Here is a 25,903-nt window from a genome sequence, read left to right as displayed (position 1 = left end):
CGAAGGGTTCCGCCATCGGCATAATCAAAATTTGCCATCTTGTTGAAGGGAGAAAAATGCACCAAAAAAACACCAGGATTGTTGTCTAAGATGTTGTGGGTGTTTCCTTAGCCATATCTAAATATTCTGGGGGGGGGGGGCGGGGTGTGGCCACCCATGGCACCCACAGTGGCTGAGCTCCTGCTCTTGACCTTCCATGTCCCTGGTGCCAGGACACTGAGTCAGGGCTGCCGAGACGCCTGGGGTTAAGTCCGAGCAGTAATCCCCAATCGCAAGTGTGACAAGTCAATGGTGTGAGCCCACACATTGAATGACTGCGTCAAAAAAATCATACAAAAATAAATTGCCTTTTATTTACGGTTTGGTGAGTGCTCACTCACATCACAGCTGTGATAATGAAACACATCTGTAAGATTGTCACGTGACAAATGTTAATTACGTTTGTCGACTTAATGTAACGTGGAATATAAGTGGGGAAACAGCGACCCTTTGTCTGTACGAGTCACCCCTTGTACCATGGTCTCCTGGAAGTCCTTGTTGTCGTCAGTGTCATCCACAACATAAGTGCCAGTTTGGTTCAAGTAGAAGTAGTAATCTGGCGTAGAGATTCCCAGGTTCTCCTTCTGCGTCCCAGAGCTTCCAGTCAAGAGCTGTGTGAGCAAAAGGAAGGGCAGGGACATGAAGTATTTATTGCAGTGAGGTCTTCTCATCTCAGTTTTAATGAGTCTCTCATTATTAACTCTCGCGCAAACGCAGGAATAAGGAACTCTGCTGGCTTTGGTGCACTAGCATGAATAACAAAAAAAAGACTTCCCGTATTAACACTTCCCTTTTACAAAAAAGAATACTACAGGTACATTTAAAAATAATCTATGCCTTAAGTTCCTGGCTGGCTTCTGGCTGGGCTCCTCTCCACCCCAATGATAATTATGTTGTTAGTAGCTGCGGGGCGTTGCCAAGGAAACACGGCATTTTCCGTGTAACAAATACACATTTAATTTCAATTAATCGGCAGAAGACGTTTGGAAGACATTTAATAGAGACATCGAAGAGGCAGGAGTAACGAATACAAAATATTGACACGGATACATTTAAAATTGCTATAATTTTTGAATTTATGCTCCTGTGAATGTAATTATTTCTCCATAATGTTCTTTAAATCTTTGAGAATGTAAAAAAAATACTCACAATACATAGTACCCTGGCATTTTATAATGTACAAAACAGCTGATTACTTTTAGTGCTCCCGAGCACAGGATTGTCTCCTATTTCCGTTGCATTTAATATAAAGTGTATGTAGTAATACATATGTAGCGACATCGTGGATGTCACTGGGTAATGCCGGCTTCTTTTGAGGCACGGCGTGCGATGTATTACCATAGCGGACACCCCGTATATGTGGGTGTAGTACCAGCCCTAGTGGGGGCTCTGTGAGCGCTGGGTCATAGCGCTCAGTGGCACCACGCGTGGCGTGCAGTGCTGACTCCTACAGGATGGAGTGTGAGAGTGTCAGCCACGGGATGAGGTTACCCCAGGCCATGGCACTCTGGTTGACCCTAGAAGGCACGCGACGAGTAAGATCTACACAGGGGGCCCCAAGTGGAGCTGGGGGTGGTCACATGCCGGGGCGAGATCCTGCGAGAGGGTTCGGGAAGGTGGTCGTGGCCAAGGGCGGAGCCGGCCACGGCCAGCGAGCATATAAACCGGGTCCCCGAGAGGGACCGGGTTCAGCGTTGCTGTTGTCATCTGAAGATCTACGTTCTACGTCCAAGAAGAAGTCACCAACACGTGGACCTGGACCCAAGCCGGGATCCGGTCCGTTGTGGCTACTCCCAGTGTAATTAGAGTACTTTGCCTTGTGGTCCACCACCATAGTGTGTAGTTAGCCTGGTGGTCCACCAACATAGAGTGTAGTTAGCCTGGTGGTCCACCAACATAGGGTGTAGTTAGCCTGGTGGTCCACCAACATAGGGTGTAATTAGCCTGGTGGTCCACCACCATAGGATGTTATCTGGTAAAGGGGCAGTTACCCCTTTGTGTTAAGTGTGTTGGTATTAATAAATGTGTTGCCTCCAAAGAGTACGTCTGCGACTCAGTTGAATCCACTACACATATGATAGTGTATATAATAAATATTGCTGCTCTAAGAGGGATGTTGGTTGTCTTGTATCCGCCCCACCCCTGCCTCCTGTCTCTGCCCACCACCACCGCTGTGCGTGTACGTATGCCCGTTGAACGTCTTTCGCACCGCACGTAGCCAACCGTGCTCATCGGAGGTGCGGGGGAAAGACAACAAACTAAACACAGCAGTTCTAAAGAAATGAGTTATCAAACGAGATGTCAGTTTTCAATCTACCCCACCACGAGCCCAAATCGTTGTCCAGATCAAGGAGCGGGGCCTAAAGAAGAAGGGGCGGGGCCTAACCAAGAGAGGTGGGGCCTAAAGATGGGGCGGGGCCTACAGAGGTTGACCGTCCATGTTAAGGTTACATTTTTATTCTTCTTTCGTATGGCTGCTGATGTAGATTGCAGAGCAACAATGAGAATGTTGCGCTCGGGTGGTCATGGCAGATAACCGCGTCAGGAGCAGCGGAGTGTATCGCTGTGATGTCTCCTTCGTTAATGTAATGAAAGCACAGAAGAATCAAATACGTGCAGTCGTAGGAAGTAAAATACCTTTGGGGCCACAGGCTAACTAGTTTTTGTTTGTTTTAATAAATACATAATACTGCACATTATGCACCACTGGTACGGTTGGAATAAGATTTGTAAAAACACAGACACATATACAAGGAATTCTGACATGGACAGGATGGAATACAGTGAGAGCAAAGTTTCAAACCGCTCCAATGATGATCCACCTGCAAGCACAATTTCGTCTTCAATTATAACTTCAGATTAATAAGCATGTTGTGGAAAGTGTGGGGGGAATTAAGCGATGTTGGTTGGAGGCTGTGCACGGAGAGAGACCTGGTAGTAAATGTGGAAGTTTCTCTCTTCTGTGTTTTGGCTCACGACACGTGACTTCTCGAGAAGGAAGTTTGAGATATTTCCGCCATCTGGCTCCCCTCCTCGGCTGAACTGAATCTCAAAATACTTGCCCTGTCGAGAGAGAGAGACACGTGCCATTGTTTTCCAGTGGTAGTGATGCACACACACCAGACGCTCAGTTTAGACTTGGCCAACCTACCACAAGATGCTGACGACACATCCTCTTAAGTGCTGCGCAAAAACAAGAATTATGTCATTTAATTTCTCATCCCACAAAAAAAATCCCCAATTGACTGTTGGGGACAGTGCTGTGAGCCAGCCGTAATGGTGCATAAGGAGTCGGTGTTGCCAGCACCATAACCCAGCCTCCTTCCTCCCCCCCTCCTCCGGTGTTGATGTTTACACACTGCACCAGGAACTCGAAATTTAAGGTTGAGTCGACCCAGGGGAGGCATAGGACCGATTCACATACCACGGGCCACTGATGTTGGCCATGGCTGGGAATCAAACATGAGGCTATCTGGGTTCATCAGCACTATGCCACCGCTCAAACAACAGCCGCCATTCACCACTCGCGTTGCGATGATGTCACCACAGCATTTGTGCCAGGTTAGGTGTACATTGAGAACACGTGGGAACACATGGAAGGAGGTCACAGGACACACCCACGTGGTATGGGCTAACTAATTTCACACCAGTATAAATGTAGTCAGAATTTTAGTTTTTGTTTTCTTAGTGTAGTCGACGACAACCTGTGGAATTGTAGTCGAGTCTTAGCACGTGGAATTTATTTAGTCATTGAAATGTTTTTTTCTCTATAAACAATGAATAAAAATACGTAAATGCTGATTAAATAAAAAATGTATCTTAAAGTACTGCATCGAGCTAGGTACGGGGGTAACCCTCCAGGTATCCACAGGTTACCTGACTCAATTCAGGGCTCTGATGTACATCCGTGCAGAGTTCTAAATGCTAAGAAACACACATTGCTGCACACGTCGGGATGACGCATTAAGGAAGGCGGTGTTGCCCAGCACCTCGCCCAGCCGCCTTTGACTCCCCAATTGACCACGAAACCCATGCGAGTGCTGTCCACTCACGAAGCGACTCGAGTTGTTGTTGCGGACCGTCTTGGCATTGCCGAAGGCTTCCAGCAGCGGGTTCGACTGCAGGATGATGTCCTTGACGTGCTGTCAGAGGTGCAGGAGAGAGATTGTAAATATTGTGTGCTTGGCTCTCCAACACACCGGTGTGCTGTACTAGTGACAAATTGGCATGTTCTGTTTACGTGACAACCCTTACTAGTTGGCTGTGTCGGGTGGTGGCGGGTTTTAAAGACACATTTTTTTTATTTTTATGCGATCTAACCCCCCAAAAAACCTCTATTATGGAGGATATTGGTCGCGAAAGCTTACGTGTTAATCTGCTGGTGGTGTTTGTTGTAACGTTCTGACCTGCCTCTACTGGACATTTGTGAAAATGAGCTTTATAGCTCATAGGATTCCTCCAGTCGAAATAAATATTTTCTGATTTTGATTCAGGTCGGATGCTCATAACATATCTTGTTATGAAGACTGTAACAACCTTGACATTTCCATTTTATCTATTTATTAAGAACACCTCACTGAGTCTCGTGACTCCGTTTCGGGAGGTTCCTGTGCAAGTTTGTTTGGTGAATTCTATTTCAGCAGTGTTCTGCCGTGGCAGAAAACCAGTCTACCCGGAGAAAACCTACACACGCATACGAGGGGATAGCTAAGGGCTTAATGATACATCGACACAGCAATTAACATTCTCAAATTAATGATACGTGCATCGATTTAATTACATCACATAATTGCGCGACTGCATTAATTATGATTCAATTGTGCAACACCCGTGACAATGCGCACACTGTACACGTAATATGTCCAATGTTAAGAATATTTTTGTTTTACTTTAAATGCACGCATTGTGGTGCAATAAAAAAAAAACTTCTTACACTATATTATCAGCGCTCTAGAATGTAGCGCATTTCTTGGGGAATTTGCGGCAAACGCGTACAGCGGCGGGATCGCGCGCGCTCAAACAAAAATAACGTGGAACACGCGTGGCCTCGTTCTGCGCTACCACCGCAGGGAAACCCGAGTCCGCCCGTATGCTAATGAGCACGTGGCGTCACAAGGTCACGGATTTGTGTGCTGCAGATGCCCGCTAACTGGCGACGCCGATTTATATTTTTTTTGGCGCAGCTCAAGCCGTGGGAGGGACATCTTGAGCGAACAAGAGTGTAGCTCCAAAAAAGTGAAAAGCGGCTTACTGTGATCGATTAACCAACGTTTTGTCTCCCAAAGTTAAAGCTTACAGGCGTTGACATCGCAACACCCGGCTTACGACAACACTGATTTTGTCCACGATTGCAACCGACGTGCAATTCATGGAGGACGTGGAAGCTCGCTCGAAGTGTTCCCAGTGCGCGAGGTCAGCCCCACACGTCTTACCTGCACCTTGTCTCCCCACGTCTTACCTGCACCTTGTCTCCGCCGCCGGACACCTTGGAGACGTAGCTCATAATGTACTTGGCGGCCACCGTTTTGCCTGCGCCACTCTCCCCACTGCCGCAACACACAAAGTGCAACTCACGGGTCAGCGTCGGATTGCAGGCCATCAGAGAAAAATCTCAAGTTTATCGCCGTATGCACCGGCTGGATGTAGGGTTGCCACCTGTGGCAGTCCAGTGGTGGAAATGGGACCAGCGACAAGTGGAGTGCTGGGCAGTCTCGATATATCAACTAAACTTTTTTTTATTTTGCCACGTTGGCGAGATGTTAACTATCTCGCCTGGTGTACAGGAGGTCGTTGGTTCGATCCCAACCTTAACAACTGTATTTTTGGAGTTTGCATGGTCTCCCCGTGGTCGTGTGGATTTTTCTCCAGGTCGTTCGGTTTTTTTCATCCACATTTAGAAATATGCATGAAGAGTATTTGGCTGATATCCATTTACACATGATAAGCCACTTCGCTGATGTATCATTTTTGTGGCCAGGTCGCTTCCGAAAAAGAGCTATAGAGTTCAGTGGGCCATACCTGGTAAAATAAAGAATTTAGTTTAGATCTATATAGCTACTATATCAGTAGGTAATGGCTGTAGGTCACGCTGTGGATCTCCGAAATATACAAAGAGTTTGTGATTATACATAATTATTATTCTTATTTGAATGAAGATGCTGAAACAGGCAAAACAAAAACATGTGATTGTATTAGTCAGTTCTGCGGTCCACCACCACCACCACCCCTCCCTTGCGCTCAAAACTAGGGCGGGGGGGGGGGTTATTTATGGATTGTTCCAGTCATAACTTCTTCACATTTCTGGCACTGCCTATAATAACCCTCTACCACCCGACATAGCCAAACAAATCAAGATGTCACGTTGACAAAATCAATCTTTCTACTGTATTTGCCTCACGTGACAACTTGAATTGTTTGGCCGTGTCGGGTGGTGGAGGGTGCAACAGCTCTACTGACGTTAAGCACACACGATCTAATCCCAGGGGTGTCCAAACTACGGCCCGCGGGCCAACTGCTAGGTGGCGCTATTGTCTTGAAGAAGGCAGCGTCTCCACAAAGCAAGCAATCGAAGAAAAAAATTTGCTCAGGGTCACCAGAAATGCCGGAACCGAAGAGACGCAAGATTGCAAGCGAGTGCAGAAAATTTCAGACTCGGTGGAAAAAATAATATTTTTTCATAGAAACCAAGGGGAAGTGTGTTTGTTTGATTTGTAATGAGAGTGTTGCCGTGATGAAAGAGTACAATGTACGACGGCATTATAAAACGAAACATCAGACCTTCACGTCCTACACTGGCGCCGAGCGGAGAGAGAAGGTAAAGCAAATGGCAGCTAGCCTGCTAACGCAGAAGCAGGTTTTTTTTTACGTGCTAACAAAGCTCAAGGAAATGCAACAATAGCCAGTTATGAAGTAGCTCGACTCATTGCCCTACACGGGAAACCTTTCTCAGACGGTGACTTCATCAAACAGTGCCTCACTAAAGTCGTGGGAATAATGTGCCCGGAGAAAATGCAGGATTTCAACGATGTTAGTATGTCCAGAAATAAGGTTGTGCGGCGAATTGAAGACTTGTCGGCGAACTTAAAACAGCAAGTGTCAGCTAAAGCTTGTGCTTTCGATTTTTACTCGATTGCATGTGATGAGAGCACAGATGCCACGGACACTGCACAGCTGTACATTTTTTTGCGGGGAGTTGATGATAATTTTTTGCATTATGGAGGAACTGCTCGATCTTCAGAGTCTAAAGGGGACAACAACTGGGAAGGACATGTTTAATAGCTGTGTCAGATGCAATTGACCAGGCTGGACTGAAATGGGACAAGCTGTATGGAATTACAACGGATGGGGCTCCAGCAATGACAGGCGAGCGCAAAGGAATGGCCTCTATGGTGAGTGCCAAGGTGCGGGAGAGCGGAGGCGAGGCTGTCAAAATGCACTGTATCATCCACCAAGAAGCCCTCTGTGCCAAGATAATCCAGCTTGGCGATGTGCTGAACACAGTTGTGAAAACTGTCAGCATAATTCGGGCACGAGGGCTTTACCACAGAGAATTTCAAGCGTTCCTCTCTGATGTCGATGCTGAATACGGGGACCTACTCTACCATTCTCAAGTGCGCTGGCTCAGTCGCGGCTCCGTGCTGCAGCGGTTTTATTCCCTTAGATCAAATATCGACAAGTTTTTGAAAGAAAAGGGCAGACCTCTCCATGAGATCAGTGCCCCTTTATGGTTGCCAGACCTGGCTTTTTTAGTTGATCTCATTGAACATCTCAACACCCTGAACAAGAGACTACAAGGCAAAGAGCAGCTGGTACCACAGCTGTATGCGCACATGAAAGCATTCCGTGCGAAGCTCCGTCTCTTCGAGTCACAACTGCGCAACTTCAATGTAGCGCACTTCCCCACAATGACCAAAATCAAATGCGCATTTCCAAATGCCAAGCTCTCTGCAAAAATGGGAGAATATGTGTCTGTGATCACATCTCTCATGACAGAATTCAATCAGCGCTTCCAAGATTTTTCTGTCATTGAGAAGGAAATCACACTATTTGCGGCTCCGTTTTCAATGGATGCAAAAGAAGTGGAGGAGAGTCTGCAATTAGAACTGATCGAAATTCAGTGTGATGATTCTCTGAAGACTCAGCATCAGCTTCTCTCCCTTTTTGACTTCTACCTGAGCTTGGAAAAGGCCAAGTTTCCTCTGATGAGACGCCACGCAAAACGAATGTTGAGTCTGTTCGGCTCGACATACATCTGTGAGCAGACATTCTCTCTGTTAACGCTGAACAAAAGCAGACTGAGAACCAGAACGACCGACAGCCATCTCCGTGACGTCCTTCGCATCTCAACCACCAAACTTACTCCTTACCTGCCAGCTATCCTTCACACCAAAGCGCAGCATCACTGCTCCCACTGAGCGCAACATTCTTGCCATTACAGGTGAGTTAAAAATATACACACCGTTTTCATTTGTTAATAAGCCCAATTACTTAATAAATTCAGTCAATTAAAGTTGATGACAATTTTTTAACAAACGTTAGTTTATGTGTTAACAAGCCCAATAATTTATTTGTGTAATAAGCTTGAAATATCCACAACCCATATTTCTCTTCTTGTCTCTCCCTTCATACAGGACAAGGAAGGGGGATCAGCACCCTAAGAACCAATCTGAGGCTGTCACTGAGAGAATGACCTGCCAACCTTTTTGTAAAAAATAAAATGAAAATCTACTAATGGAGAGCTATGATGGAGGCTTTTTTTCTTCAAACATGTTCAATTATCAAACGTAATTTACCTGCATTTGATTGATTTTGCCAATATTAGTGCATGAGAAGTGAGGCAGTATGACCCACCTCTAGTGAGTGGCCCAGTCCTTCGTATATTTTTTCTGTATGTGGCCCTCGGGAAAAAAAGTTTGGACACCCCTGATCTAATCCAAGAAACGATTTACGAATAATGGTATTGGTCATGAAAGCCTATGTGTACAACAATGTGGACAATATGCACAATATACGAGAATATGTTGTTGCACATTGCACGGTTGGATACGTGCATTGCGAAAGAAGTCCAACATACATACATGCAAAATTGAAAATCTAAAATGTGCTTTTCTCACCTGATGATGACGCATTGGTTCTCAGAGTCGATAAGCATGTTCCTGTACATGAAGTCAGACAGTGCGTAAATGTGGGGTGGATTCTCAAACTGGGCCTGAACAGGGGAAAGGCACAAGAACGAGATTCAGGGTTGAGTGGTCGATTGGCACGGTTGGCTATGTACGGTGCGAAAGCAGTTCAACATACATATGTTGCGTGAGTGTTGGTCACAGACTAGGCATTGCTCATAATGGAATATTGTTATTTGAATGTCCTGGTTGTGGAAGATCAGTTCCCGTGGTACACTCTGAACCCAGAGACCAGAGTGTAATTCTCTAGACATTATAAGGTAGCGCTCATTTCACACAAAGTGCTTGCCACAAATGAACCAGAATACCTCGCTGATCTCGTCAAGGACCAGAATACCTCGCTGATCTCGTCAAGGAGCATACATCATCACGTGAACTCCGGTCATCCTCACAGCGGCTTCTGGCTAGCCATCGAATAAAGATGGTCACTGCATCGAACGCGCTTTCCGATGGACTTCTGCGGCCGTCTGGAACGCTCTTCCTTCCGATATTAGGAAGCCACTGGAGCTACGCACTTTTAAACTTACCTCTGCACCAACGCGCGCTGAGCAGCACCAGTCCTCGTTAAAATAGTATTTCATTCGGAAGTGGCTTGAACACCAACTCCAAATAAACAAATTGATAGAGAGACAAAAGGACTCACAGCACCCTGGTAGATGTCAATCTCGCGGTCGGTGAAGTACGGCATCTGCTTGAAGGGATTCACTGAGATCAGCACCGGCCCAATGTATGTCTGCAGCAGTATATGAAAGTTAAAGGTTTCTGCATGTCTTGCATACTCATCATCACTAAATATACCACGACTCTCATGCAGCACATCTCGTGGTGCCCTGCGTCAGAGAACACCCTGTGGCAGGTAACACCCGGTGAGTGGTCATACAGCGTCACTATGTACGATACCATTTAAAGTAATTTGCAAGTATTACATTTTCCAAATGTTGGCCATGACGCCGGCACGCACCGGCCAACTTTTCTGTTGTTGTGAATAATGCCACGGGATCTTTCACCCGCAGTAGTAACCAGGGCGGGCTGATGGGCTCGAACCGTGAAACTCCACAAACAAGCGGTGAATGGGCTATCACTGGACCATGTCACCGCTCCATAACACCAATCGGCTATTTGAGTTTTGCGACGTCGTGCACTAAGGCCGGGAGTTGGGTAAGAAGCACGCCAACGTCTTGCGCCACCGTTCCTTTTCCGCTTCCCTCCAAACAGCTGATAGAGAACTAGCCGTCGAGCTAGTCACTCCCAACATTGCATTTATTTTACTTACACAAGGAAGTGTCGTGTCCAATTTTTGTTTAATCATATTTATAAAAAGTTACTTAATCTGCAGTGAGAGATGTAGTAGTGACGTGATTAAGGGCCGGCCGCATAGCATCACGGGGGCTGGAGGCTGCTGAAGGCCCAGCCCTCCCTCAGTAGTAAACAAAGATTGGAGGTTAGAACGCGTGACAAATTGCATAATTGACAAAGACAGACGATGACTAATTCTGTTCAGCGTTTAGGATTTCGTTTAAAATTGGTTTAAGATTGGCTGTGTTATATCCCTCCTTGAGTTTTGTGTGTGCCCCCTTTCAATCAATAGTCACGCTGCAGAGTCATCACCATCATCATGGCCACGATCATCGTCATCACGGTCATTATTCCTCATCGTTACTGTCAGTGTCATCTTCGTCATCATTGCCATTACCAATACCGCCCAAATCATCATCAGCCACACTGCAAGGGGGGGCTGCCAGGGACGCTCCGTGCCCGTGCGTAAAGCGGGCCATTCGGCAGGATACGAAAATCCAGTCGTCCATCAGGCGCTTCTTGAGGTTTTCCACGATGGCATCTTCCGTGACCTTGGAGAGCAGCACCATGTCGTCCACACCGCTGTGCTTCACATTGCCACTCGTCCAGTGGTAGTGTTCCTTGCTCCCCTGTGATGGATGAGACACCCGCGTTTGTGTTGAGCGGTGCTGGGCGAATTATCATTGGCAACACTTCGTTGGGCTATCATTTGTGAGCAGGTCGCTTCTGAAACTAAAAGCTAATGCCTCAGTGGGCCTTACCGAGTACTATATATATATAAAAAAATAAATATTATAGCTTTACTCTTTGGTTCTTTCGGTAAAGTCACGTAGAAACAAAAGATATCAAATAATAATAATAGAATACGACGTTTCGATTGCAACACAAACAGCCATCGTCAGATAAGAATGAATGAGAAAATAAACATAGTAAACTTAGAAATATAATGCAATGCAACACAAAGAGTCGGCTAACACAACAGTCAACAGCTAAACACCCTACCTGGTTGATTAGTTCTTCCAAAGATTGCTATATTTGAGAGAGAGACAAAACACAGATAATGGAGACACATAGACATACACATGAGCAGAGAGAGACACAGAGAGACACATAGAGAGAGACACACACTTACACAAAAATTTGTATTTAGATTTGAAACTTTCGTGACTGCAAGGATCCATACTCTGGTTCTATTCGGTAAAGTCATGTAAAAGTATAAAACAACAAAACTAAACTACAAAACTTAAACTAATTTTCAATGATACAGTATGTTTTTTCAAGTAGTGGTATCCCAAACTTTCGCAGCTGCTTAAATGCCCTTTTGACACCATCAATATGTAAACTCTCCTCCCCCCCTCGCCGGTCTGCACATGTTCACCTCCTCTACACCGTTCATCATGCTAAGTCCGCCAATTAAATGCAAAATTTTATGCTAATTCCTTTGTCAAGGCACCTTAATTCCTCTCACACAGCTTAAAGGTCGCGGTCTGAGCTTAGCTGTGTTCACTCCAGCGCTGTCCTCGAGACAGTCTGGTCCCTTCACCTGATGAAGGCCACTTGTGTTGTGGCCGAAACGTCGTGAATTTTTTATTTTTGTATTTTTATTTTTAGTTGTTTTATACTTTTACGTGACTTTACCGAATAGAACCAAAGAGTAAACATTTGTATATATTTTTAAAGTGATTTGTTTTTCTTGCCAATAATTTGCGATCCTAATGTGTTTTGTATTATTTGCTGTTGTAACGTTCTGACTTGCCCCTACTGTACATCTATGAAAAAGAACTTGATAGCTTATCGGGTTCCTCCAGTAGAAATACATATTCTTATTCTTTGGAACCCACGGCCTATACGGGGGCCTGGGAAGTTGTGCTCAGAGTAAACTCAGTATTAAGCAGGGCCCCGAGCAGTTTGTGGAAGAGCCAGAGAGTTATACACACAGAGATAGAGACTCAAACACAGAGAGAGAGACACACACACAGACACAGAGAGACAGAAACACGGAGATAGCTAAAGAGAGCAGGGTTGTGCAGTTTCCACTCGGAAGCTGCACATGGCGCTCAGTTGGTCCTGGTGAAGTTCCATAGTTCATTTAGTTCATTTATTTCGTATAGCCCTGTGAGCCATTCGGCTCTTGAATCGGGTGCAACCGCAACAAACAAAAAACATGAACAAGAAAACATCTTAAAGTGATTATGTGACTGTGCAAACAGAAAATCCAGGAAAAAAAACATCAAAACATTCCTGAAATAGCACCGTACACCAACGCTGTGTGCAAAAATCCCAGTGGGTGCAAAAATCCGATTGGAGGTCTCAATCGCAGCCGACATTTGTCTACAGTGTGCTGACCCCCTGCAGAGGTGAACACAACTCACAAAACGACTCTTATCTTGTTGATTCATACCTCGCTGTTCACAACGTAAGCTTTGAGCTTTGTTCGTGAAAAAATACCACTTTAACTTTGTGGTTCAATATAAGAATGTCATCGCAGTGGCATCTCTGGTGTGCCAAAATGACGCACCATGCCGAGTCCGATGAACAAAGCTTCAGTCTCGTGTGGAATAGTCCCAAGACACACAGCCTTGGTATGTTTTTGTCTATCTTTGGGTTGCTTCTTTATTAAAGACAACGGCATAACCACAGGTCAATTTTGGCCATTGCTACTCGGGTTGCCAACTATGAGGTACATGGGAAAAAGAATATCAATAAAAATACCAGAAGTCCAGTGAACTACACCGTGCATGCATTGCCTTGAGTGGTGTTGTATTACGAAACTGATAAAAAAAAACCGGGACTTGTAATGTCTTGGGAAGACTTAAAGATTTTCCTGGACAGCTTCCTCAACAACAAGAAAAAAACGACAATCCAGGGGAAAAACCAGGCCAGGTGGCAGCCTTAGTTCCCACGCGTATCTCAAGGCATTCCAGATGGGGTGCGTGATCGAACAGGGTAAAGTGTGAAGACATTACGGAAGTTTTGCGGATGTCCCCGTCAGGTGTGCAAAATGTGAGCGAATCGTGGGCACGTTTAATCACCCTGCTTCTAAATTGTTAAGAGTCACAGCCACTGCGCCCCGTCGTGGGAAAATGTAAAAAAGAAAAACCTGCACTGCTAAAGGCAGGGTATGAAATGCCGAATGCTGTTTCAGTTTCAAGAAGAGGCAGTAATTTATAACAAGATCTATTACAGTGACCAGAAAATTGCCAATGTGCATTTTTTTACAGCGTGGCTGACAGTTTTGCACGGGTACTATTTGTCTTTTAATTATTCATGCTCCTAGGCAGTGGGGTTTTTTGGACTGGATTTATTACTTTTTAGACAAAAAAAGGCAGGTGATCATTCTTTTGCTGCAAACTTCATTCAGGCCATCAGAATTTACGGGAGGAAATGACCATATGCCACAACAACGTTTTTTCCCGAATGCAATGACTGTATTCCACTTATCGTATGTGTTTAAAAATATCAACAACTACAATGATAACAGCTCTACATAGACAAGTATTGTGATATCATTTTTATATTCATTTTTTTAATATTTACTTTAATAAAAAATTGCTCACTGTCTTACAAGATATGTTTTTTTGCTCATTGGTGTTTTCTGTTTCTTCCCCTGTCATTTCACTCAGATCTCCCTTCACAAAGACACTTTGAATATTGACATTACATTCATGTGTGCCACCATCCTTCTGAACAACAATCCAGGTTCACAGACCACAAGGTTGCTAACCCTGCAGTTTATTTACCTCTAGAGACCATGTATCAAGCAAATATTGCAAGTGTAATAGCTGGCTTCTATGGCGTCGTGTTTAGGAAACGTTATGCAAAAACGTACACCAGAGCGATATGACAAAAGTTTCCAGACTGAGACCTTCTCTGTCTTATTTTGGGTTATTTTGTTTTCCTGCCCTGAAATCTGTTTCCTGTTTCTCTGTATTTTATTTAAACCCATCTGTGCGTTGACTCAAAAAATGCCGTTCTCAATAAACTCTAAGTTATACAGTGAGGGAAAAAAGTATTTGATCCCCTGCTGATTTTGTACGTTTGCCCACTGACAAAGAAATTATCAGTCTATAATTTTTAATGGTAGGTTTATTTGAACAGTGAGAGACAGAATAACAAACACAAAATCCGGAAAAACGCATATCAAAAATGTTATAAATTGATTTGTATTTTAATGAGGGAAATAAGTATTTGACCCCTCTGCAAATAAGTATTTGACTTAGTACTTGGTGGCAAAACCCTTGTTGGCAATCACAGAGGTCAGACGTTTCTTGTAGTTGGCCACCAGGTTTGCACACATCTCAGGAGGGATTTTGTCCCACTCCTCTTTGCAGATCTTCTCCAAGTCATTAAGGTTTCGAGGCTGACGTTTGGCAACTCGAACTTTTAGCTCCCTCCACAGATTTTCTATGGGATTAAGGTCTGGAGACTGGCTAGGCCACTTCAGGACCTTAATGTGCTTCTTCTTGAGCCACTCCTTTGTTGCCTTGGCCGTGTGTCTTGGGTCATTGTCATGCTGGAATACCCATCCATGACCCATTTTAAATGCCCTGGCTGAGGGAAGGAGGTACATGGCCCCGTCCATCGTCCCCTTGATGCAGTGAAGTTGTCCTGTCCCCTTAGCAGAAAAACACCCCCAAAGCATAATGTTTCCACCTCCATGTTTGGCGGTGGGGATGGTGTTCTTGGGGTCATAGGCAGCATTCCTCCTCCTCCAAACACGGCGAGTTGAGTTAATGCCAAAGAGCTCCATTTTGGTCTCATCTGACCACAACACTTTCATCCAGTTGTCCTCTGAATCATTCAGATGTTCATTGGCAAACTTCAGACGGGCATGTATATGTGCTTTCTTGAGCAGGGGGACCTTGCGGGTGCTGCAGGATTTCAGTCCTTCATGGCGTAGTGTGTTACCAATTGTTTTCTTGGTGACTATGGTCTCAGCTGCCTTGAGATCATTGACAAGATCCTCCCGTGTAGTTCTGGGCTGATTCCTCACCGTTCTCATGATCATTGCAACTCCACGAGGTGAGATCTTGAATGGAGCCCCAGGCCGAGGGAGATTGACAGTTCTTTTGTGTTTCTTCCATTTGCGAATAATCGCACAAACTGTTGTCACGTTCTCACCAAGCTGCTTGGCAATGGTCTTGTAGCCCATTCCAGCCTTGTATAGGTCTACAATCTTGTCCCTGACATCCTTGGAAAGTTCTTTGGTCTTGGCCATGGTGGAGAGTTTGGAATCTGATTGATTGATTGCTTCTGTGGACAGGTGTCTTTTATACAGGTAACAAGCTGAGATTAGGAGCACTCCCTTTAAGAGTGTGCTGCTAATCGCAGCTCGTTACCTGTATAACAGACACCTGGGAGCCAGAAATCTTTCTTATTGACAGGGGGTCAAATACTTATTTCCCTCATTAAAATGCAAATCAATTTATAACATTTTTGACGTGCGTTTTTCCGGATTTTTTGTTGTTATTCTGTCTCTCACTGTTCAAATAAAATGATAGACTGATAATTTCTTTGTCAGTGGGCAAACGTACAAAATCAGCAGGGGATCAAATACTTTTTTCCCTCACTGTATACATATAAAAAATCATCAATAATAAAGAAAATGTTGAGCACTTTGTCAATCCACTGTTGGAGCAAGGCCCTCCTCGTGCCGTGTCAGTCATGTTAGGGCACACTAGCGTGCTCGACAACTCTGGTCAGTGTCAGACCGGTTCACTCACCACCGACACTGTTCATGGCTGGGAATTGAACTCCAGTCGGTGACAAGGCCGAGCGGGTAACGGGGTCGCCATTTGTTGCAGAGGTGCATGGTTCAAATCCAGCAGCCGCCCTCATTAACACGGTACTGCAGTGTGTGTAAATCATAACATTACACAGTCTGCTAAGTTAAAGAAGGCCATTGTGTGTCGACGTCATGGTCCAGACTTGAAAAATATTTCTGAAATTATACTGCAAATCGCTCACATGGAATATGCAGAAACAGCCATCATCGCCCGTTACTTCAAAAACCTGGTAGGAACATCGTGAAAAAGAGTCGTGTCTCAGTGGGCTTTCCTGGATTAACAAGTGTAATCAATTAACGTTTCCACGTTCACAGCACAATGTGCTCTACTGCACTTTAAGTAACTGCAGGTCAGCATTGCTTGCAGCCCTGCCGCATGCTCGTCATAACAACTCTTTCTCATAAGCTGTGTCTGTGTTGGACCTGCAGGTGTATGGCGTTGTCACTCCAGATTATAGGTTTAATCAGGAGTTCGATGGTCCAGATTTACTTTTAATGGGGATGAAAAACGACACGTACTATTCCCAAATGCGTAATTGACATGATACAATGAGCATATTAACACAATAAACAAAGATCCCCTGTATAGCCTTAACAGACTTAGGGGAAAGTGCTCTTTGTGAGGACCTATGAAGGCCAGCACGGTACACGAGGGGGTGGGTGGCCAGCACCATGCCCGATCGCCTTTTTTTTTCTCCCCAGGGGTGATGTTTACACATCTCACCAGGTACTAATTTGAGGCTGAGTCGACCTAGGGGAGGCCCAGGACCGGTTAAGATAATCGTCACTGGTGTTGACCGTGAGTGGGAATTGAACTTGGGGTTCGAAATGCAGCACGTTACCCGTTCACCACCGCTCCCCACATTTGCACACTCGCTACTACATAAATAAACATAAAATACATGACAATGGTCACACAAAACTAGTATTCATGAATTCTGATACTCTTTCTTGACTTCCATGATTTGCAGTCTGCAGATTTATTGTACTTTGTAACATATCACCTTTTTTTAAAAAGGAAATTACTTTAATAGTGACATCATTCAATATGGTGCCAACAAAACATAATAATCTACAGGAAATGTCCGATTGACTTGCAAATGCAACAAATTTCACAAGACCTCTTGCAGAAGTACCTCTAAAGTGTGGTTTCTAAGCCCAAAACACAAATACTGTGCTATTATACACACTGACATATACCGTATTGATTACAAATACATTATTTGGTGATGTGTTGGCAGTGGTGCGCAAGCGCATATACAAAAAACTCAACAGATTCGTCAATAAAACTGCTTTGATAGGAAAATATATAATCAGTGACGTTCCGAGCAGTGGCCCATCCTCATGGCACCATGGCCATGTACTCTGACAAAGGGCCATTGCCCGAAATGTCGCCTATTGTATATGATTACCAGGGCATGAGAACTGAGTTTACGTACAGTAGACAATGTGTATATTTTTATTAAATGTGTACACATATATAACAGTTGCTTTATGGAAATACTGTTTTCTCGTACTTCCTGGTGCGGTGTTCGTGAAACGTCGACGTGGTCGCGCTCGGTTGTTTCCCATCAACGTGACGTTGACAACAACCGACCAAAGTGTTGGCTACACCTCCCACTTGCCCCCATGCTGCATGTATAGGGACGTCACAGTAGTGCAGCGGTGGCGAGATGTTAACTCCCTTGCTTGGTATGCAGGAGGTCGTTGGTTCGATCCCGACCCTGATGCCTGTAATATTTGGATTTTGCGTGTCTCTCTCCCCGTGGTCATGTGGATTTTTCTCCGATTCCTCCGGTTTTTCCCTGCACATTTTGAAACACGCGTTTAGAGTATTTGGCTCCAATACATTTACACACGATAAGGCACTTCGTTGAGCTATCATTTGTGGCCAGGTCGCTTCTGATAACGAGCTATATAGCTCAGTGGGCCTTACCTGGTAAAATAAAATTGTAAATTGTTTAATTGGGCGGTGACAGGGCCTAGCGCTAGCACATTTCCTGCTAGTTTCAGAGGTTCATTGTTCGAATCCAGCGGTCGCCCAGGTGATTACTGATGGTGGAATCAGCGGAATAAATATGCGCCGTCTGCTTCAGAGTGGAAATTAAATATCCCTTGACATCCTTCATAAGTATGCCATTGTGTGCTGGCGTCAGGATTGAAATTTGCTAAATTCGAAAACTATCCACAAATTATTAAATTAGGATATTGTCAAGCAATCGTTGTTCCCTGCCTGTAGACAAATTCCCGTTTGCAGACCACGTGCCGAGTCATCTTGTGCCCTCAGGGACAGCAGCCACTGGAAGTGCCCTTTCAAATGTTTGAGATGTGATGCATAGTGCTCTAAAATACCCCGGTGTACAGGACACTAAATAAAAAAAACACATAATTGTAAATAATTCAAAACACCAGTTCAATTCACACTAATATGGTGAGTGATTTTTATTTTATTTTTAGAGGTACATGAGACCGTGTCAGCAAGAGAAGGATGATGCAGGAGATCTAGGGAGAGGAAAATGCACGTGCAGGAATGAGGACAACTCAAGAGAAAGCAGTAAGGCTGAAGACGATGCGTGCGGATTTTGTAGTGGAGTGAATTTGTACGAAATTTTTGGGACTTTTTATCATTTTGGACACTGCCGTGGTGTAATGGTCAGCACACTGGATACGCATTCCAGAAATCGCTCATTTAATCTCCGGGCATGGCAGTTGAAAAACAATGGGGCAAATGTGTTTTTTTTTAAATCACTCATCAGTATTAATGGGTACACAACAGAGAAATATTTCCTGATCACTCCTAACATGAGTGGTAAGTGAGAGCTGAACTTGTCCTGTTGCCATCACTGCAGTATGGTCAATCAAACCCCATCCCTCACTACACATCTTTCATGGAGGTTGTTTGACATTGCTTGAACAAGCTCGTCAGTACAGATAGGTGATTCAGAGTAAATTCGCTCCCTACCGACCCTGAATTTTGAGACGACTTCAGCTGACTCCCATTCATACTCTTTGGTTCTATTCTAGTTTACGTGACTTTACCGAATAGAACCAAAGAGTATGGATCCTTGCAGTCACGAAAGCTTTAAATCTAGACTCCCATTCAATTTGTGGGACGCAGACCAAGCCCTCCCTGCACGTGCACAGTGTTGACAAACACTGCCATTAAGTGTCTCCCCCCCCCATCGTCCCTGTTCTCAGCCTCCCGCAAGCATGTCCAATGCGCCCGGATGCAGCCACCCAGATGTGCGGATGAGTCACATGGGCACGCATTCCTTGTCCGTTTCGCACACAGGATGTGCGACGAAGGGGCCTGTCACCGCAGCGCCTTACGACACGCTCCACAAGGGAGAAGTGATACGACGCTTATTGCACTACCCGTCCTACTGCAAACGTTGTGAAGAAGAGCCAGCATCCAAAATGTTAGCGTGATAAATGTATGCGCAGTAATTATGAAAAATAAGAATTAGTTTTACTCTTCCTGGCAACAAGACAGGTGCTAAGATGTTCAAACAGCAGATAGATACCCTTTTCAAGGGATCATCTACATTAACCACACTTACTTGTGGCAAAACATGAACACATATATGCTCTGATAATACGTGCATTGTCTTTTAGACTGCCACGTGTACTGTGCGTGTATGCACGCACAGTACATGTGGCAGTCTTCGTCAAAAAATGTCTATGCACAGCCTTTATTATTTTACTATGCTTGTTTTTTCCCCCAAGAAAGCCTCATCAAGTCTGATGACTCTTGTTCAGGAGGGTCCTGTCAAGTTTTCACAGGAGGGGGTGATTATTGCTACGTATAATCCCAATTCAGTAATTTTCACGGTAAAAAATGTGCCAAATATAGACTATGACGCCAGCGCACAATGGCCTAGTCTTGCGAATGACATCACGGAATCTTTAACGTCTGGTATGTATTATTTTATGGTTAATACACCCGCAATATTAATCAGGGTGGCTTCTGGATGCTACCTCTGCAACGAGTGGCGAATACGCCGTCACTAGGCCATGTCACCACACCATGCCCTGCTTAGCTTCAGTGCTTCATTTCAGCCGGAACAGTCAGGAACGCTTGTTCTGAAATATATTTTGCCAAACCACATCCATCCTTGCCTTATTTTGTCCTCAACCTCTCATATGATTTTTTTTTAAATATAGGGTGCAGTGATACAGGATTATCTTGGATGAATGTACATTGAACGCGAGTGGTAGTGCCTTACGCCAATAATCCCTATTATAAGCCAGCTTAACAACGTTCAGGAAAATAGAGTGAGAAATTAAACTCCAGCTTAGCTTGCAGCTTTCAAAGCCATTTGCACTCTTGAAACATATCCAATTAACTGTGTGTGTTTATAATGCGTGTACATCAATGTATTCAACAATTTACCAGCCTGTGTTATGTACTTAATGCCAGAGTGCATGCACCACAGAGATGGAGCGATGAAATCAGGTCGCGTACAGGAGCTAGAAGGCTTGTTGCATCACCAGAGCAGGACAGATGGCGACAACTTGGAGAGGCCTTCAACAGGCAGTCAATGGATCTTGGCAGATGATGATGATACTCTTTGTAAACATAATACGATACATGACGATACAATGATCAGAACCACATTGTATGTAATTCCTCGTCACATTATTTTATACCGATATGTGTGTATATATTGAATCTGTGCGATGCTTAATTCCTGAATCTGGACTATAATTACACTCATGAATGATTTGTGGGGTGAAATGGCCTGTTTCGTTTTGGAGCTTTTAATACATACAATTTCTTGGTGGAGATTTTAACCAGGAACAAAAGAATTTGCCGAAAGAAAACTTAATTTTCTACGAAAATATATTACCTGGATAATCCCTTGAGATCTTAAATCTCCATTGCAAGGGTGTCAAGTGACAAGACAGCAAACGCATAATGACGCGTATACAAACATTTACAAATCTACAACTTATACCATCGACATGTATTCAATGTCAGATACATTCAACAGCATCGAGAACAGGTACACGAAAGCCAAGGCAGCATGCATTAAGATTACACCACATTGGCAAACGCTTTTATAAGAAAAGGCACCAACATTTTCACACCAGGTATTGGTTCAGTTTGGGAAACCTGGTCACCCCTCCCCTTCAAAGGGTTGCATTTGAAGTAGGGAAAACCCCAATCATTATATGTTTGGTTAGATTATAAACCGTAGACCTGGTACAATAAAACAGTCAACATCTTGATAGGACACATGCTTTCCTGTTGGGTTTTTGTGATTTTTCCCTTTGCACATTTTCACCACTAGAGCAAGGCCGTAGCCATGGAGTCAACATTGGGGGGGACCAAATCTTCCAGGGGGGACCAAATCTTCCAGGGGGTCTGGGGGTCCCCCCCCCCCCGAAAAAAATCTGCCACCCTTCCTCTTGCTCATGATGACACTTACTGTGAATGAAAGCTGACTGTAATAAAACTGCTTGCACTTTAATCAAAGAAACACTAATAATGCTATTTACCATAAGTACAGCTTTACGCTATACTCTACGAATATGCAATAAATGAAATCTACTACTGTCTACAAATATGACAAATGCAGCTGCAACATAAATGATTGACACTTTACTCAGACTTCACGTGGGCTTTCTGACAAATATAACATAATAAAGACATTTACGTTAGTTGAATGCGCCCGTGAGCGCCACTGTTGGTCGCTGGGTGAATGTGTGGCTAATTAACTTCCCAAGTAACTTTCCAAATGGTTTGTTGATTAGCAATCGCAAATCGGCCCATTTTCACCAAAAATGTTTCTTCCCACTCGACAGTGAGACAGCCTACGTAACACTCTTAATTACATTCTAGTTTTCCACTTTTTAATAAATTTGAAAGTAATGAAATGGAGAGACAGGACAGTGTTTGATATTGATTGTACCTACCCACAGCAGTCGAGTAACGGCTTCTGCTGGGGTACGGCAACAATACTTGGACAAACCACACGCAGAACTGCAGTACACCGTAATACTAGAACCGGTAGTAGTAATAATGGCAATTTGTTAAGTTTAGTCATGATTATGATTACATTTGCTAATGATAATTTCGGACGGCTGTGCGTGGTTGCCTGTCGTAGCATAGAAATTATTATTTTGAAAATATTTTTTAATATCAATATATTGGGGGGGACATTTTAAGCATATTTAAATCTTGGGGGGATATGTCTAGAGTACCGGAAAACGTGTTCTTAAGGCATTTCTCATCCACAGCCAAAATGGATGCACACATCACTCAGTAAATAAGTGGAGTTGACTAGGGCTGCTGGGATCTCAACGCAGATGGCACTGATCCTGGGACTGAGTCACAGTGGCCAGGCTCAAGACTTAGCAGTGACAGGGATGACACTCCAGCCCCGATCATAATCATGATCGGGAGCGTTTAAAATCTAACACCATTCATGACAAATGTATGCCACAACGCTGCATATTCTGCAACACGAGGAAGTGCATATGTACTTTAAGATGCTTTCATACAATTAATGATAATTTGTACATTCTTGCTGGAGGTTCAACACTCGTGGTGGAATTTTACATTGTAATAGCATGATCTGTGCCATCCTCAAGGCAACCACTGCTATTATTACATTTAAAAAAATTATGACCCTTTTTCAAACCATGCCGCATACAAATAAAACAAATCACACACATTGTGAACTCAAAACTTGTTATTAATTATAGAAGCAAAGATTTACATTTATTTGTACGAACAAAATAATTTGAAATAATGTAGTTATCTCAACAGTGAGTTAGTTCCATATAATTCGACCACTTCTCATCAACGATATAGTGTGCTGCGAAAGTCTATAGTTGTGGCTGTCACAACAATTCCCTGTTTTATATTCTTGTCACCAGCTGTGGTCCTAGTCGTGGGAAGTGGTCTCACTGTGGTTAACACACGCTTTTCTGAACCTGGAGACCTGAGTTTTTATTTCTGGCCATGGCTAATATCGAGATATCCAAACCGGTCCTGCCCTCTCCCCTCCTTTCACCAACCTGCATGGACCAGCGTGATAACGTAAACTCAATAAATCCTCACGACCACCATAGCTTTGGGAGGACCTCCTCCAGCAGTGGATGGGGGGGGGGGGGTATAACTCATGCGTGGGCCACCATAACAGTAACATATCGCGACGAAGAGGGAACTTGGGTGGGCTAGAGGGACATTTGGTGACGCAGGGCCCACCCCAGCTGGCCCAGAATTAAAATGACAAACACGAATGACACTTATGGTGACTTTTCATAAAAAAAAGGTTTTTGGGTTAGATCGCGTTTTTTATAAATGTGTCGCAACCCTCCAACACCCGACACGGCCAATCAGTAAAAAAAGTGTCACGTTGACAAAAGACAAACAGTTCACTACTTCAGCCCACCGGTGTGTTGAAGAGTGGATCCACAACATTTGCAATTTGAGTACGACGTTTCGCTGGAAATTACATCCAGCATCTTCGGGCGATTTGTCTTTTGTCAACGTGACACATTTTTTACTGATTGGCCGTGTCGGGTGGTGGAGGGTTGCGACACATTTATAAATAACGCCATCTAACCCAAAAACCTTTCTTATGAATAATACTGGTCGCGAAAGCCCACCTGTTAAACTGACGTATGGTGACATCTACACATAATAAACACAATTGTCCATGCAATTATAGCCATGCAAATATATATGAACAGCCAGCTGCGATTTGAAAATACCAGCAAGAAGAGATGCTTGTGGAAAAAAACATTATTGACGAGCTCAGACAAAAGGCGAGGTCTTCGTTAAAACAGAAAGAGAGCAAAAATGGTGGAAGACCACTGTGCAGAACAAGTTAACAGAGAACAATTATGAAAGTACGAACTCACCATTGCAGCTGTATCTCATAATCCGCAGCTCAGCCTCTCAACTCTGATCCACCCCCCCTCCTCCACGGTCAAACAATCTCAAGTCGGTGTCCGAAACACGCGGCGTTGGCGTTGAGGGCTTTTAGCAGCACCTTGACGAGAGGCTAGCGGTGCTACTCAACTGTAATGGTATTGACAACCGAACCTTAGCCTTGACAAGGAACTAGTGGCAGGTACTGTACTCTTCCTCTGTAAATAAGGAACCCTGCAGGGAAGTCACGCCATTGGCTCTCGACTGCTGGACCACTGTGCACCCACGCATTGCGGTATTGCCCCTGCTCAATTCATTAATTACAGGGCACGCTCGTTCTGGTCCACCGACTACGCTTTGCAGTGCTCGCTAACAACGGTTGGAAACGTACGGTGCGAAAGAAGTTCAAAACACGTGAAACAATGACTCTGCATTAAGCTGTTCTAATGCACTGGCAGGTGTTTTGACGGCGAGGCAAGCCCACTGCTGGCATCGACACTGATATTAGTCCATGTCCTCAGATAAGATATTTCACCTGTTGATAACACCCGTAGTGATGGACAGCAGTTATTTTGTTAAAACATTGCAGCGCAGTACCGATAACGCAAGTGTTTAAAAGGACGGTCACAATTCAATGTAGTTAGCCACGACGTTCCACATTTACTTTGTTGAACCAGCTGAGAGCACAAGAGACCAGGGTGAGTCTCATTTGCAATCGTCACCTGTGTCATCAAAATGTTCAAAATCAAAACCAAGCACACAAACTGTACATCTTGGGTATTAATAGCCTCTGCTTTGGACAATCGTATTTTGTGACCTCTGATGTGAATGTAATCACAGGGGAACGCCTAAGATGCCTTTAATTGACCTCTGTTTCACACACTCTGGCACTGAGAGTTATGCTCGTTGTATGATAAACTGATACAGTATTTTTTCATTTCTCTAAGTGCACAACCAACATTTTTGTTTGTGCAGTCATTGGTGATCTGGCTGAGACCCAACAACTCACAAAGTACTTGAGAACCTGCTTTAATTACAGTCATTGGTGACCTGGCTGAGACCCAACAGCTCACAAAGTACTTGAGAACCTGCTTTAATTACAGTCATTGGTGAACTGGCTGAGACCCAATAACTCACAAAGTACTTGAGAACCTGCTTTAATTACAGTCATTGGTGACCTGGCTGAGACCCAACAGCTCACAAAGTACTTGAGAACCTGCTTTAATTACAGTCATTGGTGACCTGGTTGAGACCCAACAATTCACAAAGCACTTGAGAACCTGCTTTAATTACAGTCATTGGTGTCCCGGTTGAGACCCAACAATTCACAAAGCACTTGAGAACCTGCTTTAATTACAGTCATTGGTGACCTTGCTGAGACCCAACAACTCACAACGTACTTGAGAACCTGCTTTAATTACAGTCATTGGTGACCTGGCTGAGACCCAACAGCTCACAAAGTACTTGAGAACCTGCTTTAATTACAGTCATTGGTGACCTGGCTGAGACCCAACAACTCACAAAGTACTTGAGAACCTGCTTTAATTACAGTCATTGGTGACCTGGCTGAGACCCAACAATTCACAAAGCACTTGAGAACCTGCTTTAATTACAGTCATTGGTGACCTGGTTGAGACCCAACAATTCACAAAGCACTTGAGAACCTGCTTTAATTACAGTCATTGGTGACCTGGCTGAGACCCAACAACTCACAAC

At 44.2% G+C, this 25,903-nt stretch overlaps 2 protein-coding genes across 3 annotated transcripts in view; one reads left to right on the top strand and one right to left on the bottom strand.

Annotated features, from left to right (window-relative positions):
• The window catches only part of LOC116941931 (unconventional myosin-Ie-like), a 47,716-nt gene extending 23,306 nt beyond the window's left edge, over positions 1-24,410 (bottom strand). Inside the window, exons 1-8 of one of the 2 annotated variants that reach the window (XM_076066830.1) lie at positions 24,178-24,410; positions 11,009-11,146; positions 9,865-9,954; positions 9,153-9,247; positions 5,498-5,585; positions 4,092-4,181; positions 2,971-3,102; positions 516-650 (exon numbers count right to left, since the gene is read on the bottom strand). In XM_076066830.1, coding sequence (XP_075922945.1) covers positions 516-650; positions 2,971-3,102; positions 4,092-4,181; positions 5,498-5,585; positions 9,153-9,247; positions 9,865-9,954; positions 11,009-11,146; positions 24,178-24,180 — 771 coding nt within the window. In that variant the 5' untranslated portion in view covers positions 24,181-24,410. The remainder of the gene's footprint in view (positions 1-515; positions 651-2,970; positions 3,103-4,091; positions 4,182-5,497; positions 5,586-9,152; positions 9,248-9,864; positions 9,955-11,008; positions 11,147-24,177) is intronic. The other variant, XM_076066831.1, reaches the window with a different exon arrangement.
• On the top strand, positions 6,032-14,086 carry LOC116941932 (general transcription factor II-I repeat domain-containing protein 2-like). The gene is made up of 2 exons (XM_076066832.1): positions 6,032-8,476; positions 8,670-14,086. The coding sequence occupies exon 1, from the start codon at positions 7,395-7,397 to the stop codon at positions 8,451-8,453; it is 1,059 nt and encodes a 352-aa protein (XP_075922947.1). The 5' UTR covers positions 6,032-7,394; the 3' UTR covers positions 8,454-8,476; positions 8,670-14,086.
• Positions 24,411-25,903: the final 1,493 nt, after the last annotated feature.

The sequence above is a fragment of the Petromyzon marinus genome, chromosome 13, assembly GCF_048934315.1.
Source record: "Petromyzon marinus isolate PM22_M1 ecotype Great Lakes invasive population chromosome 13, UKy_Petmar_22M1.pri1.0, whole genome shotgun sequence".
Classification (NCBI taxonomy): domain Eukaryota; kingdom Metazoa; phylum Chordata; class Hyperoartia; order Petromyzontiformes; family Petromyzontidae; genus Petromyzon; species Petromyzon marinus.
Note: the sequence above shows the minus strand (reverse complement) of the source record. Positions and strands in the feature narration are given on the sequence as shown.

Bases quoted from the DNA above. Each gene is read 5' to 3' on its own strand.
- LOC116941932 (XM_076066832.1), top strand. From the start codon at position 7,395: ATGACAGGCGAGCGCAAAGGAATGGCCTCTATGGTGAGTGCCAAGGTG.